Below are 21187 nucleotides of genomic sequence, written 5' to 3'. Positions count from 1 at the left end.
AGCCCTGGCCACCATTTTAATTTAAGCTTTAGGGACCAATGTATCTTTTTAACCTTTAGAGACCCCAGGCCTGCAATGATTTTAACCGCTAGTGGCCAGAATTAATGTTTTAATTGTGGGGGCTCTGGTTACCAATGTATTTTTGTAACCTTTAGGGGGCCCTGGCCATTAATTTCATTTAAGCTTTAGGGGCCCCAGGCCACCAATGTGTTTTTTTTTAACTGTTAGAGACCCCTGGCCACCAATGTTTTTAACCATTGTGGTGCGGTGTCTCACTTCGTACCTCTTAGTTGTGTGTGACATGTGTCCCTAAAATTAGAGTACCATACATAACACACCCCATACGTCTGTATACTCCATGTTTATTCCTCCAGTACAACCTGGGGTATACTGATATAAGGGGTTGTGATGTGTGGTACTAATTTTAAGGACACACTTCACGCACCCACATACAGCTGAGAAGTACAAAGTGAGACACCACATGACTTCTGAGACAGCCATGATACTGCATATAATAAAATGCCCGTGTGGATTACTTTATTGTGGCAAAACAGTAAGACAACTAAAAAAGAGAAGATTGGAATGAATGCACAGAGCTAGCATCTGGATGCAAAAATTTAATTGTGTAAATCGAAGCTGTTTTCTAACCTAATAGAGTACATTGGGGAACGCAATGATTTTTGTCATATGGTTACCATTATAGGTCTTACAAATATAGAGCAGGATGTGTTGGAAATACTTTTGAGGTTTTTACAGTGTTACTGAATTTTATATATTTTGTGGTGCAAAATGGTTATATATCTTTGCTTCTTTTTAGGATTTTTTTTAAAGATTGCATTTTAAAGAACACTATTGTGAGCTTTTAAAGATACACTGGTGACAGCTGGACGTTTATAATAATTATATAAATATATTAATTTTATTCTGTATTATTGCTTATTTATTTGATTATATAAATTGATATGGTTTCTATCAAATGAGAATGTTTGTAGTAATGCAGTAAATGGTATTATGATATAAATTGAGGGGTGAATATTTAGATTGAAATTTAACTAAATTCACTGATTGGATAATCACAATTATGCATTGGTGTATAATGAGCACTAATTTGTTTAAACTACAATGGTATTTAAAGTTTGTTGAAATGGCACTGTATTAGCCATGAGAAAGGTCCTAATGAGGACCAAAACATTGGAATTTGGTACAATGTATTGATAATAAAAGGCTAAAAGTTTTTTTTAAAAAAAAGGCTGTGCCGGTCTTAAGATAATTTCTTAATATATAGGATCAATACTCTCTAGTTAACTGTGAATATATGTTCTTTTGTTTCACATGATAGTATAGCATATGAAGTTTCCCACCTTTCTCAAGGACCTCCCCCAAGTGGGACCGAAATGTTGGATTAAGATGTTATACTATCATGTGAAATAAAAAGAGCATATATTCTTAACAGAGTGCTGGCAGTTATATGGCAGTGTCACCCATTGTAACCTACAGCACTTAAAGGAACAGTACCACCAAAAAATGAAAGTGTCCTAAAATAATGACAATATAATGTACTGTTGTGCTGCACTGATAAAACGGGTGTGTTTGATGGGGCAGCCATTCAAGCACAAGATACACAGTAGAAAACAGATAAGTACTTAAGGATCTCACTGTATACTACAGAGCTTATTTGTTATCTGCTGTGTATCCTGTGCATTTTCTCCCTTTTTCCAGCATGAATGGCTGCCTCCATTGTTCTACTAATTTTTGCTTTGCTGTACAGTGCTTTTCCCTCAACCATACAGTAAACTTGATTCACCTTTTGAAGATGTGAGGGCATTTGTTCATATAAGAAGAAAGGAAATTTAAATTTATGATGCAAAAAAAGGGGTTTTTAACAGTGAGAGTTGTGAAGCTGTAGAATTCTTTTCTTAAAGGGAATCTGTCGTCATTTTAAACTTTTTTTTTTTGCATTTTTATAAAAAACACACATCCTTAAACACTGTCTGGCAAATAAAATGTTAATCCACAAATCCATGCATAAGTTATTTTAGTTTGTATTTTGTCATGGGGGCTTCCATTTCTGCTCATTACACATTCATCCTGTGCTGCTCTAACAGCAGGCACAGCATTACCTGTGTGCTTGGAGGCAGCCACTCTGTAATGAAAAGCCAGGTCGCACTACAACATGAGAATCCAGCTGTACACTCCCCCTCCCCTCTCTGCCCATGTGTGTGATGTTTGGAGGAGAGAGGTCACATGGTTTGCAGGGAAGCAATTACTTTCACTTTCCTACGTCCTGCTCTACAGCTGAACTAGCAGCCCCTCCTCCCACAGACACTATCAAAGCTCCTGCCGTTCTGTAAGTTTGTTCTCTGCATTCCTTTGGAGGGGGGAACTTTCTCTCCTTGCTGCCTTCCTAGTTTGTTTTACTGGTTACTAGATGAGGTAAAGGAGCTGTGAGTTCCCTCTGCTATCCACCTCACACAGACCTTGCTCCTTTCCTGCCTGCAATACTTCTTTTTTCATTAACTACTTACTGCCTCCTTTCTCCTGAGCTATTTTAACCCTTCCTAGACTTCCTCCTAAGTTTTCCTGGTTTTCAAGTATGTCCTTATTTTATCCTTTTTTTCTATTCCCTGTCATCAGTCCTGGGAGTGTTGTACTCCTGTGTTTCTGCCATTCATTTTTGTGTAAACAAATATAATAAAGTATCTATATAAAATATTTTTTCCAGTGCCCAAAATGAATTGTGTGTGTTTATATATATATATATATATATATATATATTTATTTTTTTAAACGTAAGTGGGGCAGTGATCACAGGACTATCTTATTTCAATCCTTCTGAAGTGGTGTCAGTGGGAGCATATCTTGATACCTGCCTATTGTTCAATTGACAGGCTCAGCAGACAAGGCTCTATTTACATTACAGCAGCTTGTAGGAGGGAGGGGTAATGACATCACTCCAACTTGCAGTGCAGCAGTAAAGTGTGACTGAAGTTTATCAGAGCACAAGTCACATGACCTGAGGGCAGCTGGGAAATGTCAAAATGTCTAGCCCCATAGCAAATTTTAAAATTAGATATAAAAAAATCCATTTCTTGTTTTGAAAAACGGATTTCAATGCAGGATTCTGCTGTAGTAGCACTATTAACTGATACATTTTGTAAAAAACATTTTTTTCCACGACGGTATCCCTTTAATGTTGTAAAACTGACAGATACATAATTATAAGAAAGGATGCCTTTTCATAAAGTGAGAAAATACAAATTACTGAAATTAACATTTTGTACAAAATTGATCCGGACGGAAATTGTGTTCCTTTCTGAGGCAAATTTTTAATGCTTCATATGTTTGGGGTTTTTTTTTTCCATTCTTCTGGATCAACTAGCAGTTAGTCAGGTTTTACTTAGGTCAAAAGTTTGAAATTCAGAGGTGTCTTTCCATCTCCACGTACAAGTAGGTATTTGCAGCATCTGCTTTTCCCAGGTTGTCTCTCTCACACTAAAAATACATCTTCCTTTTACTAATGTGAAGCCAGCCACCCACAGTTGCATGCTCATAATAAGGCTAACTGACGGGAAACCATTCATCTTGAAGTAACCGACAGGAATGGAGGACTCAACCACTGTCCTTCCTTCACTCCACGGACTCAAAAAACAAAATTGTGTTCTCCAATGCCAAAACAAAAATTCCCTAAATTTAAAGCACATAGGATAGCCACCTAAGTAATATAAACTCCACCAGCCTGATCTCCAGTTTTTCTCTTACTATACATCTCTCTCAAATTCAAATATTAATTATATCTGTTTTATACTATAAAAGCTAACACAAATACTCACCAATAAAAGTTTTCCAAGAGTGAGGGTCTTCACTCTGCCTCCAACCATATGGCCACCCCAGCAGTACTGTGTTATGCTTCATTCCTCCAAGTCCACATGACTGGATGAGATGTGATATTCCATCATGAACTTTGCTGGAAACAACAACCTGGCAAAAACCTTTCACTTTCTCAATCTCCATCATGTTTTTAATGGTCTGTGATGAAGGATACGACTATTAGTATTTTTAAACATTTGTCAGAAAATGGTAATAATTGATGACTAATTTGATGATTGCTAAATTCCATTGTATAAAGAAATGTAACAACTAAAAGATAAAAAAGGGCACATGAACCTTACTGCTTCAGGTTTACTTTTTTATAGCCAATAAATTAAGCACTCTGTCATGATAGAATAGTAAGGTCCAGCATTAAAAGAGTTAAACTTTTAAATTCGTTCAGTATTTTAGAATACGCATTCTGAGGAAACCACTCACAATATGGGGTAATTCACACTAGGCAGTCTACTGTCTGGCTAGTAGACTGCAAGGTTTGTAAAGCAAGACAGGTCCAAGTGAATAAACAGCTAACTAAATTATCATAACTATGGTATTGTGGAGTGGCAGATATCAGGGCAGATTTATCATTAATATTGTTCTCTCACAGTTCCTACTTTTGCTTTTATTACATGGTTTACATTAATCCAAGGAGTAAGTACAGCACTGGCACATTAATGAACAGATGTGAACAGGAACAGTTTTAAGGAAAAACAAAATTCATATTCTCTATGAGGTGCAAACTTGAATAATGATTTATGTTTTACCTATAATGAGTGATGATAAGGTTTCATTGTGAAAAATGACGATATTTATTAGTCAACCCTGCAAACAAAACACATTAAACTGACTTGTAAAAGGAGAGGCTCCTTCCTCCTGTTGCACAAGCAATTGTATTACAAAATAATACAATTCTCACAATGACTTTGAATAGTAGCAGCTGTTGCTGTGTTGAACTGTTAAGTCCAGCAAAAGTTAATATGTCTGCAAAATATTGTCACTCCTACTTGTAAGCTTGATATGTTAATGTTGAAAGAGTTTCAAGGAGAAATGCATCAGCTGCAGACTAATTGTATTTGTACCATTGTAATTAAACTTGCTTCCTTGAGGGTGAGTATTCAATATAAATCACAAATAATGTCTTGTATATCAGAATTAAGTCTCCCATTTTGGCACTTATATTGGTATCCAAAATACTTTAGCATAAAATCAGTGTGTTGCTTATATCCTTAGGTGCACCAATTTGCTAACTTGTGAGTAAGAACAATGCATGTGGTGCCAATACTTATCAGCCATCACAGGTGTAATGTAGATAAACTCAACATTTGGCGCCAACTGTTCCATACACCGCTATAGCTTCTGTTAAGACCTCAGTCTAATTGCATCCAACAAGCAGCATATCTTTCAAATTTCCCCACTGTGCGCCTGGGGAAGAAACTGTTACTAGGGGACTTCTGTTAACAGGATCAGATAGGCGTCTTCACTTGTCAACAGCTGTTTCGCTACCCAGCGTAGCATTGTCAGGTGACCAAAGTGGAGGAATTTACAATTTAAGGGGGAGGCACTGTGATGTCATATTGGTTACTTGGTAACCCAAATTTGCTTACCAAAGATCAAATAAAGGTCAAAGACCATACATTTCAGTCACATTAGAAATTCACAAGTCTCTCACCACCATGCCAGACTTAAAGGAATTCTAAATAATGAAGTAAAGAAGTTCAATGCCACAGTTACATACTGTAATTAAATTGTGTTGAAAAAAGATCAAAGTCCGTCAAAATTATGTTTTCATCCCTTGAGTTAATGTTCTTTTTTTATTCAAGAGAATCGTTTTTTGCTTTAGTAGCCACATAATGACTGCCTAGAATTAAACAAATTGTTATCAACAAATTACCAGATCCTTCTCAATTAAGTAAAACCCCCAAACTACTGGCATTAAGTGCATAACTCACATTTATATTTTCTACATAACCTTGCACTTGTCAACACTCAACCTCATTTTTCAGTTTATGGCCCAGTTTCCCAATTTCTAGGGGAAGCATAGCAGGGGTGAGCATGGCAGGAGAGCCATGGCAGATTTAACAACTTAAGTCCATCAAGTTAAAGTACAGAAAGTTTAAGTACAACATATACAGTAGAGTTAGACAGAGTTGAACAGCAGTTGGATCAGTTGGACTGGAATCTCCAAGCAAACACTGGACATCACTGCTCAACAATTCTTCTATCATCAAGATAAACCGGATTATACTGTCCAACTATGTTTAATCTGATTGCCTTCTTTTTCTCTCTCTCCTCTATACTTCTGCATATATCCTCTGCACTCCAACATCCATCAAACTATCCTGAAATTGAAATCTCCTCTTCACTGCTCCCATCACCCTCTCTCAATCTAAGCACACTATCTTGTATTGTTAAATCTATTATCCCCTCTCATCCCATCAAACAATACACTGCTTGCACTGTCAAATCTAGGTCACACCTTGTCTCACTCTCATTATTACTGTTACTTGCAGCTGGGGATATCTCCCCAAACCCTGGTCCAACTCACTCATTTGTACCCTCACTTATTCCTACTCTCAGGCATTCAACAAGGTCTTTTCCAGTCTCTCAGTCTTTACGCACTTCTAATCTTGCAAACCTAATTCACATAAAAACAGCACCCTCCCTGCCTTTCTCATGTGCCCTCTGGAACGCACGGTCAATCTGCAATAAACTCACAGCAGTCCATGACCTCTTTATAGCTAAATCCCTTCACCTTCTTGCAATCACTGAAACATGGCTCTCCCCCTCAGACACTGCTTCACCTGCTGTCCTCTGCTATGGAGGCTTCTCACTTACTCACACTCCTAGACCGGATGGCCGTCATGGCCGTGGGGTGGGATTTCTTCTCTCCCCCAAATGTAGGTTTCAAAATCTAACTACACCGACTTCTCTCTCCTTCACTTCTTTTGAAGTCCACAGCATACGTTTGTTTTCTCCAATCTCTCTGCGTGTTGCTGTCATATATCGCCCCCCAGGACCCTACTCCACCTTCTTGGATCACTTTGCTGCCTGGCTTCCATACTTTCTCTCCAGTGAGACACCTGCTCTCATTTTAGGGGACTTCAACATCCCCATTGACAACTCTGCTTCTGCTGCCACCTCTAAACTTCTCTCTCTAACAGCTTCTTTTGGTCACCTACCCACACCGAGGGTCATGCTCTTGACCTTATATTCTGCCACTCATGCTGCCCATCCAACTTAATTAACTCTCCCTACCCTCTGTCTGACCATCATCTACTCTCCTTTCAGATACTGCTTTCACCTGCACCTTCACAACCATCTCTCTCTACCCACACGTATAGAAACCTTAATGCCTTTGAACCACAACAATCAACAGTATCAGCACAATCCATATCTCATATTAATACTCTCTCCTGTCCCAATATGGCAGCTTCTCTCTACAACGATGCCCTTTCAACAGCACTTGACTTGCTTGCACCTTCTACCACCCGTCACAGCCGGCCAGCTAAACCCCAACCCTGGCACACTAGTGTAACACGGTACCTCAGAAGATGTAGTAGATCAGCTGAGCGACGGTGGAGAAAGTACTGATCCTGACTTCATCCACTTCAAATTCATGCTCTCCTGCTATAACCGAGCTCTATCATTAGCCAAAGAACAATACTTCTCTTATCTAATATCTACTATGTCCTCCAAACCACAGCAGCTGTTTGCCACATTTAACTCACTCCTATGCCCCCCTCCACCTCCTCCACCTATTAATGTTACCGCCCAAGACCTTGCTCATTTCTTTAATGAAAAAATCGATCTCATTAGGCTGAGCATACCGTCCGACAACAATCTCAGACCAACGTGCAGTCCACTCACATCTACTTTGCACTCCTTCACCCCTGCAACTCTAGATGAAGTTAGCAAACTTCTAGCCTGCTCAAAACCCACCACCTGCTCCCTTGACCCCATACCCTCTCGCCTTCTCCACCCAATCTCTGATACACTCTCTCCTGCACTTACCCACCTATTCAATCTTTCACTCTCTACTGGTACCTTTCCATCATTATACAAACAAGCACTAATCACTCCTATCCTCAAAAAACCTTCCCTTGATCCCAGCTCTCCCACTAACTATCGACCGGTCTCCCTTCTTCCATTCGCATCCAAATTACTAGAAAGGCTTGTTTACAAACGCCTGATCCAGCATCTCACTCACAACTCCCTTCTCGACCCATTGCAATCCGCTTCCGCCCATCACACTCGACTGAAACTGCACTCACCAAAGTAACCAATGATCTTCTATTGGCAAAGTCTAAAGGTCATTATTCCATTCTAATCATTCTAGATCTCTCTGCAGCCTTTGACACAGTTGACCACACACTCCTCCTTGACATTCTACACTCAGCTGGCATTCGGGACACTGCTCTCTCATGGTTTACATCTTATCTGTCTGACCGTTCCTTTAAAGTTTCCTTCTCTAACTCTACTTCTACTACTTTCCCACTCTCTGTTGGAGTTCCTCAAGGCTCTGTTCTTGGCCCCCTGCTGTTCTCGCTCTATACAACTTCACTAGGAAAACTCATTCAGTCATTTGGACTTCAGTTTCACCTTTATGCTGATGACACCCAACTCTACTTGTCTACTCCTGATCTTTCTAATTCTGTCCTTTCCCAAGTCACAGACTGTCTCTCTGCTGTCTCCTCCTGGATGTCACAGCGCCACCTGAAACTGAACCTTTCTAAAACAGAACTCATCATATTTCCTCCAAGATCTTCCCCTGTCCCTCAGATATCACTCACCGTAAACAACACCACCTTTCATTCCACCACACAGGCACGCTGCCTAGGAGTCATCTTAGACTCTCATCTGTCTTTTTCACCACACATTCAAACACTTGCAAAATCTTGCCGTATTCAACTGCGCAACATTGCTCGAATACGACCATATCTCAGTTCAGAATCAACTAAAACACTGATTCAGTCTCTCATCATCTCCCGCCTTGATTACTGCAACTTACTCCTCACAGGTATTCCAACAAGTCACCTTTCACAACTCCAATCTATTCTAAACGCGGCCGCTAGACTCATTCATCTAGCTCGCCGCTCAACATCAGCTGCTCCCATATGTATGTCCCTTCACTGGCTCCCAATCTCTTCTAGAATCAAATTCAAATTACTTACACTCACATTCAAGGCCCTTAATAATGAAACCCCTCCCTATATTTCATCTCTAATCTCCAAATACACTCCTTCACGAAACCTACGCTCTGCTTCTGATCTTCGCCTCACTTTTCCTCTGGTCACTTCTGCCCATTCTCGTCTACAAGACTTCTCTCGGGCTTCTGCTTTTCTCTGGAACTCTCTGCCACAAGCTGTCAGACTTTCTCCTTCTTTCCAAACTTTCAAGCGCTCCTTAAAGACCCATCTATTTAAAGAGGCCTATTCGATGTACCTTAACTAATCATTGCTGTATCAAAAATGACAAAGTGTTTATACAATCCTAATGTCTCAATTGTACCCTAACCTTTTAGTTTGTAAACCCTATTGTACTCTGTAATCCTTGTCTGTTATCCACCATTTATTCCCTGTTTCCTATAACTGCAGTAAAGCACTGCGTATCTTGACAGCGCTATATAAATAAATGATGAAAATGATGAGATTTAATCAAATCACTCTGCAAAGTAGCAGCAACCTGCATGGGACCATAGTTCTGCACATTTTAGTATCAGCAGCTGAAATAGAAACGGTACTTTCAATGCCTACCTCAAGGTCATTAAAAAGTAAAGGACCAAGAACAGGTCCCTGCAGTACTCCACTAACAGCATTAGTCCAGTTACATTTATCACCACTCTTTGTAATCTATACTTCAGCCAGTTCTCTGTCCAAGTATAAATACTATGTTACAGGCCAATATTCCTTAATTTAACCAGTCAGCCCAGAGTTGAGGTTCCTGCTCACCTCCTCATAAAGCAATAAAATTAGTCTGGCAAGATCTGTTACGCATAAAACCATGCTGCACAAAATCATAGTATTATTATTTGCAATGAAGTCAAGTATCTTTTATCCTTAATACACCTTCAAAAAGCTTTCCTACCACGGATGTCAGTCTAATTGGCTTATAGTTTTGAGGCCGAGAACAGGATCCCTTTTTCAATAGCCACACATTAGCAATTTGCCAATCACAGAACTAAGATAATTTACAACCCTGGTATGAACACCATTTGGTACTGGACCAGTTCCATATAGCATCTCTGATACAGGTGGGGGGGGAGGAGTGCTTCAAAGGAAAGGCAGATTATAGTTAAATAAGATTTCGTTTTGCTGTTGCAAGGACCCTACATGCTGAACTGTCTGTTGCTTGCCTGGTAACATGGTAAGTTAGAAAATCCCATCTGACGCCTCTCCAATTTGCCTCAGATGGGGAAAAATTCCTTCCTGACTCCAAAATGGCAATTGGACTAGTCCCTGGATCAACTTGTACTATGAGCTATCTTCCATAACCCTGTATTCCCTCACTTGCTAAAAAGCCTTCCAACCCCTTTTTAAAGCTATCTAATGTATTAGCCTGTACAACTTATTCAGTGAGAGAATTCCGCATCTCTCACTGTAAAAAAAACCCTTTTGAATATTTATGCGGAACCTCTTTTTTTTCTAATTGGAATGGGTGACCTTGTGTCAGCTGGAAAGACCTAATGGTAAATAAAGCATTAGAGAGATTATTACATGATCCTTTATATATTTATACATAGTTATCATATTACCCCTTAAGCGCCTCTTCTCCAGCATGACCATCCCCAATTTGGCCAGTCTTTCCTCATAGCTAAGATTTTCCATACCTTTTACCAGCTTAGTTGCCCTTCCTCTCTAATACAATAATGTCCTGTTTGAGAACTGGAGACCACAACTGTATGGCATATTCTAGATGGGGCCTTACCAGTGCTCTATACAGTGGAAGAATAACCCCTTTGTGTCGTAAATCAATGCCCCTTTTAATACAGCTCAAGACCTTGTTTGCCCTTGATGCTGCTGACTGACATTGCTTGCTACAGCCAAGTTTATCATCTACAAGGTCTCCAAGGTCCTTTTCCATAATGGATTTGCCTAGTGCAGTTCCATTAAGGGTAAAAGTGACTTGGATATTTTTTACATGCATAACTTTACATTTATCAACATTGCATCTCATTTGCCACTTAGTTGCCCAGATTGAGAGTTTGTCAGGATCCTGTTGCAAGGATGCCACATCCCGAATGGAATTAATTGGGCTGGATAGTTTTGTGCCATCTGCAAACACTAATACATTACTTACAATACCCTCCCCTAAGTCATAAATGAACAAGTTAAATAAAAGTGGACCCAATATCGAGCCCTAAGGGAACCCACTAAGAACCTTACTCCAAGTAGAGATTGTACCATTAACAACCACCCTCTGTACCTGTTCCTGTAGCCAGTTTCCTATCAATGTGCAAATGACTTTATTAAGCCCAACAGACCTTAGTTTAGAAAGCAGTCGTTTGTGGGGCACAGTATCAAAAGTTTTGGCAAAATCCAAATGGATCACATCTACTGCCCCCCCACTGTCCAGCATCTTACTTACCTCATCATAAAAGCAATCCAATTTGTCTGACGTGACCCATCCTTCATAAAGTAATGCGGATTGCTGCTCATAATACAATTCACTAGGACAAAATGTTGAATGTTTTCCCCTAAAATGCCTTTAAATAATTTGCCCAATACAGATATGAGCTTTGTTCCATAATGCTGTATTCACTCACTTGCTAAAAAGCTATCTAATGTATCAGCCTGTACAACGGATTCAGGGAGAGAATTCCACATCTTCACAGCTCTCACTGTAAAAAAAACCCCCTTATTTAGGCGGAACCCCCTTTCTTCTAATCAGAATGGGTGACCTCGCGTCAGCAGTAAAGATTAGATATGAACAGTTATTTTGAAGGCAAACAACCCCAGGGTCGGACTGGGGGGGCCGGGGCCCACCGGGACTGCTGTCCAGGGGCCCCCCGCCGGCCTACTAAAACGCGTTGGCCCAGCAACAGTGGCGTTTGGCGCGCATGCGCAACATCGACACCGCTCGGCGCGCATGCGCAGGCGGCGCTACGCGTCGCGAGAAAAAAAAGTTTTTTTTTTCCGATTGGAAATATCTACAGAAGGGTTCTGGCCCGGCGGGGGCCCACGAGGGTCGGGGCCCACCGGGTTTTTTCCCGGTATCCCGCCGGGCCAGTCCGACACTGAACAACCCCTTTAATGACAGGGAGCTCCACTTCCACAGTTTCACTACTTAATCAGATTTATGTTGCTTTTCTGTAAGCTCTGTTTATGTTGCTTCTCTCTTGGCTCTACCTTACTGACAATCTGTCACAAGCAGACAAGGTCGCAGAGACAATAAAAATCTTTCATTCATACGAAGAAATACCAGCGCTGCAAGCTCAGGGGTAGACAACAAAGAAAGCAGAGAAATAAAATATAGTGTAGTATTTTATAATAAAATTTACACCTCTTTGTGCATTTACTATGTGGTGTGTTTTGATTTCTTCCACGGGGGGGTTTAGTTACTGTGATATTTTAGCGATATACGTGACCACCTCCTGTGTGTAAGTAATGGATACTTACAAACGTTTATTTATACCACTAGCGTAAAATATAGTTGCTCCTTAAATCCAGGACATCTTTTAGTTTCTAGGAAGGATATGCTAAAATCGTGTAAAAACTTCATTAATAAATAAGGAATAAAATACAAGTTCCACTCACATATTTGTGCTTAAAATAAACATATATTCAGTCCGTCTGAGGGTTCCCCAATTCTGCGTTCTACAGTGGATGTTAGTTGGCGTTGTTTGTAGAACACGCGTTCTTGGTCTCAACCTGATGACGTTACTGCTAGCCGATGCGTTTCGTCTATACGACTTCCTCAAGGCTTCAAATCCCTTACTGCGCAGGTGCGCCTTTTGTGGATGGGCCTCAACCATGGATGTGCATGCGTACCTCTCCCCACTCCTAGATCGCACGTGTCTCCATGGCAACCCGCCAATTGGTAAATCATTCATTCACGATTTTAGCATAAACCTTAGGGGGGCTTTTCTGTATCCCCTCCAAATGTATCAGAATTTTTTTTTAATTAAAATCCATCTCCAAATATATCCCACGATCCCCCTCTAATAGGGCAAGCCAGCATTGGTTATTCTACGGTCGCCATGGAAACGTGTGTCTAGCGTTTCTAATCCTAGGTTACACACGCATCCATGGCCTTTCTTGGGGGTTTGCATACATACAGGCATAATATAATTTAATTTAACTTCAATTGAAAAATCCCATAGTCACCATCTAAAATTACAACACATTCTACCTTCAGGTAAAAAACATCTCTCGCAGATGACTATGCAACAGATTGATAACAGTCTATAAAATAATACAATAATATATAATAATAAGATTTTCTTGTATCGGACTACTGCTATCTCTCTAGGGGAATCTTGATAGTCTACAAAGGTTAGTAGTTACTTTTATAGAAATGCTCTTAAATTTATATCTACGTTGAGACCTTTGGGTATAGATGTCTCTAAATGTATCCATTTGCTTTCACATTGCAGAGTTTTTTTCACTAGGTCTCCTCCTCTCCATTTGTTTTTTACTTTTTCTATGCCACAATATGTTAGACCTGTAGGATTCATTTTGTGGTGCTCTTTAAAATGTTTAGAGACGCTATGGTTATCCTTTCCTTTTTTTATGTTATTTACATGTTCCCGAATGCGTTCTCTTAGTGTACGATTTGTTTTGCCTACATATTGGAGGCCACAAGGGCATTGTAAGCAATACACAACATTTGCAGTTGTGCAGTTTATGTTATCCTTAATTTTAACCTTTTACCTGCCAAGAACGTAGGTACTACAGGTCTACAGTTATGCAGACACGTGTCTGCTCCTTGTGCTGCGTCTCCTCTGCCTTTTCCAGCCAGCCTGCTGCTTCCTGCTGCGTGCACTCTGCTTTAGGACCCCCCTTAGCTGCCCAGGACCCTGCTGGACATCAGAACTGTAAGTAAGCATTTATTTTACAGTTATACATACATTTACATACTAATTACATGCATGTACAAATACACATTTTACTAAGTTAGCTTTATTCTTTTTCTTTTCAGGCTTTTTTTTTGTATTTTGTCAGAATGTGTACTTTACAAAAATATATGTTTTTGGGGTGTCTTGTGCTGTTAGGGGGTCTTGTGGCACAATATACAGTCACTGCTTTATGTTCACAGAAGGTGAAAAGAATTTTCAGAAATGTCATAAAAACCGCTGCCTTAGCGTAACTTTGCAGTACGATAGTTTGGAGTAGAAAGACATAATTACCGATTTTGTATTCGTCAGAATGTGTACTTTCTAAAAATATATAGTTTTGGGGGTCTATGTGCTGTTAGGAGGGTATTGTGGCCATTCTTCACAGAAGGTGAAAAGACAGAGATGAAAATTCAAATGCACTAATTTTATTTGGGGGTCCGCACATGCCAGCTGCTTTGGTATACCTATGCATATTGGGCATCAAACTGTTCAGTAGACCCTTGGCATCAATATTTAGGATGTTTTACAATTGTATGTAAGAAATTGGGTGAGATAAATGCGGCCAATTGCAATATTTTTAGACAATTTTCAGAAATGTCATAAAAACCGCTGCCTTTGGCGTAGCTTTACAGTAAGGTAGTTTGGAGTAGAAAGACATAATTACCCATTTTAGATTCGTCAGAATGTGTACTTTCCAAACATATATGGTTTTGGGGGTCTATGCGCTGTTAGGAGGGTCTTTTGGCAAATAATACACAGTCACGGGTCATTCTTCATAGAAGGTGAAAAGACAGAAGAAAATTCAAATGCACTAATTTTATTTGGGGGTCCGCACAAGCCAGTTGCTTTGGTATATCTATGCATACTTGGCATCAAACTGTTCAGTAGACCCTTGGTGTCAATATTTAGGGTGTTTTACAATGGTATGTAAGAAATTGGGTGAGATAAATGTGGCCAATTGCAATATTTTTAGACAATTTTCAGAAATGTCATAAAAACCGATGACTTTAGTGTAGCTTTACAGTAAGGTTGTTTGGAGTAAAAAGACATAATTACCCATTTTAGATTCGTCAGAATGTGTACTTTCCAAAAATATATGGCTTTTAGGGGTTACCATAACTTTTTGTAGCTTTTATCCCATATAAAACTGGTAATGTTTGGAAATTAGTGTAAATGTATGCAAAAGGTAGATTCTGGGGTCTTTACATGCCATGTACTTCGATAATCCTATGTACATTGGACATCAAACTGTTCAGAGGACCCCAGGCTTTCATATTTGGGGTGATTTATCTTGATACCTAATAGTATGTATGAAATAATGTGCTGCAGGTGGACGTTTTGAGGTGATTTTTGGAAATGTCCCCAAAATTGGCAAATTTAGGAAAGATTTGCGGCTTGGTGCTTTGGGGTAGAAAGACATGCATACCCAATTTAGATTCGGGGGAATGTGTACTTTCTGAAAACATATGGTTTTCTGGGGTGAACGTACTTTTTCCTACCTTTGCCCACCCCAAAATGATGAAAATGTGTTGATTTTGCAGCACCTGAAATGATAGACCAAATGGGGGGGTCTTCCTTTTGAGGCCCCTATATGCCACGTGCTTAGGTACACCTATACATATTGGGCATCAAACTGTTCAACAGACCCTAGGCTTTCATATTTGGGGTCATTTGTCTTGTTAACCAATAGTATGTTCGATATAAGATGCTGCAGGGTGGAAGTTTTGAGGTGAATTTTTGGAAATGTCCCCAAAAGGAAAGATTTGCGGCTTGGTGCTTTGGGGTAGAAAGACATGCATACCCAATTTAGATTCGGGGGAATGTGTACTTTCTGAAAATATATGGTTTTCTGGGGTGAACCTACTGTTAGTGGAATGTTTGGCCTTGAAATCAGAAGTATGCCGTTTTGTGGAGCGGTGCTTTGGAAATTTGCTAGTGTACTGCTTGTAGATTTTGATCTATATAAGTGAGAAATCTCAATAAAACTATATATATTTAGTATTCTTGCGTTCAGGAGACATAGACCTTTCCAAATCTGCTCGTACATAAAATAAATGATGTTTCTGATATATGTAATTGTACTATGTGAAACCTGATTTTTTTCATTTTTTTAGGCACTTTGAAGCCTATATTTTTTTACAGAAGTTGAATTACACAAAAATTCTAGCATATTTTGAAAGCTCAGGTTGTCCTGAAAAAAAACCCATATATTGTTTCCCTGGTTAAACTAAAAGACCCCCCCCCCCAGGAAAGGCTCTAAAAGTGAAAGAGTACAAAATGTTCAAAAAAGGTCTGGCAATAGAAGTACCAAGTCAGCCAAATTGTCTGGCAGCGAAAAGGTTAAACTCCTTTTTATTTACATTTGATTTGAACACTTTTTTCTTTTTCCCATATTGACAGGCTTTACATAAGGAGCAGGGGTAGAAACCAGACCATATACATTCTTTTGATTTAACTATGGTTTTCTCTGTGTCACAGTAATTTCTTGTCAGCATCTGCTGTAAATTATTAGATTTTTTAAATACCACTTTTGGTTGTTCTGGAAGAATGTCTTTAAGATCTGCATCACATTTTAATACATCCCAATGTTTTCTAATAATTTTACCAATCCCAAGGTCGCAGAGACATTCGGTTCATTGGCCATGTTTTAGTCATCTTACTTGCTTGCCTGGGATCAATGGAGTGCTCATTGGCCATTTCTACAATGATTATACTGGCACAGCTAGGGTTAATGTGCTAATTATCCATTTTTTGTAGTATATGTAGTATACTGTCAGATCAGTGTTTAATATTCTGATTATGCATTTAATAGTGGCATGACTAAATTATGTTTTGTTAAATGGGTGTGATATTTGCGGGTGTTGCCAAAAAGTTTGCATGGTTTTGCCAGGGGTGTGGGGGCCCACCAAGGCCTTAAAATGGCCCTAACCCCAGGTCCAAACCATTCTGTATAACAGGTGAGTGATGACATACAGTAACTTTATTAAAAAGGCATTTACGATCTCAGCTATCAATTATAGACCAGTAAGTTTGATATCTATGGTTGCCAAGTTATTTGGAGGCTTATTAAAGGATCACATTCAAAAGTATGTCCTGGAGAAAACAGGTTATGTTAGACCAATTTGATTGCTTTTTATTATGAGGTTAGTAAGAATTTGAACAGTGGGACTGCAGTATTTGGATTTTACCAAAGCATTTGATACAGTGTCCCACAAACAACTGCTCAACTAAGATTTGTCAGGCTTAGCAAAGTTGTTTGTATGTTGATAGAAAAGGGCTACAGGGTCAGGTACAGAGGGTGCTTGTTAATGGTACATTCTCTACTTAGTAAGGTAAGATTCTTAGTGTAGTCCAGCATTCTTTGTTGGGTCTACTTTTATTTCCCCTGTTCCATAATCACTTAGGGGATGGTATTATAAATGATGTATCATTGTTTGCAGTTTACAAAGAAAATATGCAGCCCAAATAATTTCATCCAGGATGTGCAAAGCCAGATTTGCATAGCAGGCACTCCTATGTCCACTGATGTTGGTCACCCCCATCCCCTCCCTTTTATTTGCGCAAATTTTCATCATTGGAAATGGAGCAATGGGTATTGGCGCACAGGAACTTTAAAAAAAAACGATTGTATCTCCTGAGCATCCCCAGTGCTTCTGAACCAATGTGGGTGTGGTTGGGCAGCATGCCACCCCCTTAATCCTGCTGCCCTAGGCCCGGCCTTTCCACAAATATGGGCCAGAGAATGTAGCATCCTTGCAGCAGTATCTTGAAAACTGATAATATGGTCAGCTAAATGGCAGTTGAGGTTGTTAATGTTGGAGAAAAGGTGTTTAAGGGGTCATATAATAACTATGTATGAATATATAAGGGGGTGACAATCTCCCTAAAGTTTTATTTACCAGTAGTTGTGAGTTTGGGACACAGATGAGTGGCCAACAGGTAGGAGCCTAAGTGCTGTAAAAAGGTAAAAGGGTAATACACCAACGGAGCTTGATGATTTGCAGTTGACATGTATGAGGAAAGATGATTTATTATTCAATGAAGAAAGCAAAACAATAGGTTTACAAGGTTTACAAGGTTTACACACAAGGTTTACACACAAGTCCTTTTACCAGGCCAGTGGTCAAAGGCAGGCAACTAACAAGGAGAGTTATCACATAGCCAGATTTTGATTACAGCCAGGTCTTGAGCTAACAAGGAGAGTTATCCAGATTTTGACAATAGGTCCTTTCAGCATACACAAGGGATCCAATTCTGATTAGAAGAAAGGAGTTTCATCTAAATATTCGGAGAGGGTTTTTTTTTTTACAGTGAGAGTTGTGAAGTTGTATAATTATCTCACTGAATCAGTTGTACTGGCAGATCCATTAGATATCTCATAATACATTCAGTGACAGGTCTGTTTGCCATCTTGGAGTAAGGAAGGATTTTTTCCCCATTTGAGGGAAATTAGAAGGTCTTCAGAAAGGATTTTGTGTCTTTTTCTGGAACAACCCTTCAGTTAGGCAGATTTTATATAGACATAAAAGGTTGAACATGTATCTTTTTTAAGCCTAGCATAATAAACAATGTTACTATGTACTAGTAATTCTAGGGCATCTGCTGTTACTGTATGATTTGCATGAATAAAAGATTCTTGATTGTGATAGATGATAAAAGAAACAGGCAGATTAGGAATTTATATATTTATAATATAAAGAACAACTTTCATAGTTTCACCGGCATTCCAGCTGAATAAGAAAATAAATTGTGAAATTTGAATGCAAGGGAAAGACCATATAAAAGACAATGGACCATAGATAGGAATTCTGTAGTAGACACACATGAAACCTTCGAAAGGGATGTACAGCATTTGACTAACACATCCTGAAGTCTGCATCCCAGTTACATGACAAGAAGAGAATTGCTAGAGGGTAGTATATTCAATTTCTGTCTGAATAGTTCAGAAGTTGAGCAATGACAAGATGACCTATTCTATAAACACTTTTTAAGCTTTACATTGCTAAAATTCTTTTGTAATCCAAGTTTCGTTAGAATTGTCTGAGTAAGCAGAGAGAGAGATTTAGTTTTAGAGGATTTGAAAATACAGGTATGGTACCTGTTATCCAGAATGTTCAAGACCTGGGGCTTCCAGATAAGGGAGCTTCCTGTAATTTGGATCTCCCCATACCTTAAATCTATATAAAAACTTTTAAACATGTATTTAACCCATATGATTTGTTTCGCCCCCAATAAGGATTCATTATATCTTAGTTAGTATCAAGTCCAAGGTACGGTTTCATTATCATATAGGAAAAGGAAATAATTATAAAAATTTTGAATTATTCAACTAAAATAGAGTCTATGGGAGATTGCCTTCCTATAATTTAGATCTTTTTGGATAACAGGTTTATTTGTCCTAGATCTATATTCTAAATCAGGTAAAGTTCTCCAATTCTCTTTTCTAAAAATTCTATTTTTGAGTAAGACATCAAGGAATTGTCATGCGTGGTAAGAAATTCAGTCTTCTACTTCTTTAATTTGGTGAACATGGGATGTTGGGTGATCTGCTAATTTACTCAGGTTCTGCTGCAGCTTAGACATTACCTTACTCAATGTAACTTCATGGTGTTCATAAGTTAAGGTTAATAGATAAGTTAATATAAACATTAATGTTCTCTTGGGAAGAAATGTTCTCCTTTTGTTGGCAAACAAACCATTGCTATGGGCCTGGTCTATTGTTTATGAACTTAATGCATTCCATGTTCTGTTCTGGATTTCCTATTTATTTTGTACAACCCAGTTTTGACACTGTTTCAAATGAAAATAAAGAGAGAGAATGGGATGATTTACAAACCATTTAACCCTTTCCCTGTAAGCCATTTTCTCCTAGATGCGAACATCTACTGCCAAGCAGTTTTTAGATATTTTGCACTCTTTCACTTTAAGGGCCTTTCCAGGGGCAGTCTTTTAGTTTTCATGACAACCTGAACTTTCAAAATATGCAAGAATTTTGGTGTAATTCTACTTCTGTAAAAAAATATAGGCTTCTAAGTGTCGAATAAAATGAAAAAAATCATGTTTCACAAAGAACAATCACATATATCAGAAACATCATTTATTTTATGTACGAGAACACAGCCGATTTGGAAAGGTCTATGTCTCCTGAACGCAGCAATACCAAATATATTTAGTTTGATGGAGATTTCTCACTTGTATAGATCAAAATCTACAAGCAGTACACTACCAAATTTCCAAAGCACCACTCCCCAAATGGCATACTTCTGATTTCAAGGCTAAACATTCCGCTAACAGTAGGTTTACCCTAGAAAACGACCCATTATTAGAAAGAACAGATTCTGGTGAACCAAAAATGGGTAAATATATCGTTGTACTCCAAACTACCAAGTTGCAATTGTTTCCTAAAGTTATAATGTTTTATAGAAATTGGTGAATTTTTTGAAAAATTACCTCAAAGCTTCCAATCTACAGAATCATATCTCCCACACATCATTAGGTATCAATGTAAAACACTGAACAGTTTGATGCCCAATATGTATAGGTGTACCCAAGCATGTGGCATATAGGGGCCCTAAAATGTACACATAAGATCAACACATTTACATAGTTTTTTGGGGGGGCAAAAGTAGAGTTCGCGCCAGAAAACCTTATATTTTCGCAAAGTACACATTCCCACAAATCTAAATTGGGTATGCATGTCTTTGTAGTCCAGAGTACCAAGCCGCAAACCATTCCTAAATTTGGTGATTTTACGGACATTTCCAAAAATCGCCTCAAAATTTCTACCCTGCAGCATCATATAACCCACATACTTTTAGGTATCAAGAGAAATCACCCCAAATATGAAAGCCTAGGGCCCTCTGAACAATTTGATGCCCAATATGTATAGGTGTACCCAAGCACGTGGCATATAGGGGCCCCAAAACAAAGACCCCCCATATGGTTTGTCATTTCAGGTACCGTAAAAGCAACACATTTACATCATTTTGAGTGGGGCAAAGTTAGAAAAGAGTAATTTCACCCCAGAACACCATATATTTTCGGAAAATAGACATTCTGCCGAATACAAATTGGGTATGCATATGCATGGGTACTCCAAAGTACCATACTGCAAAGCTACGCTAAAGGGTGTGGTTTTTATGACATTTCTAAAAAATCACCTAAAAATATTGCAATTGGCTGCATTTTTCTCACCCAATTTCTTACATAAAATTGTAAAACACCCTAAATATTGATGCCAAGGGTCTACTGAACAGTTTGATACCC

At 38.9% G+C, this 21187-nt stretch overlaps 1 protein-coding gene across 4 annotated transcripts in view; it reads right to left on the bottom strand.

Moving 5' to 3' along the window:
- The window catches only part of LOC108715345 (solute carrier family 12 member 4), a 287853-nt gene that overhangs the window by 25367 nt on the left and 241299 nt on the right, over positions 1 to 21187 (bottom strand). For all 4 annotated transcript variants that reach the window (XM_018260421.2, XM_041561093.1, XM_018260420.2 and 1 more), the window contains one exon: positions 3831 to 4026. In XM_018260421.2, the coding sequence (XP_018115910.1) occupies positions 3831 to 4026 (196 nt within the window). The remainder of the gene's footprint in view (positions 1 to 3830; positions 4027 to 21187) is intronic.

The sequence above is a fragment of the Xenopus laevis genome, chromosome 4S (genome assembly GCF_017654675.1).
Source record: "Xenopus laevis strain J_2021 chromosome 4S, Xenopus_laevis_v10.1, whole genome shotgun sequence".
NCBI lineage: Eukaryota > Metazoa > Chordata > Amphibia > Anura > Pipidae > Xenopus > Xenopus laevis.
This window is presented reverse-complemented; position numbering and strand designations above follow the sequence as displayed.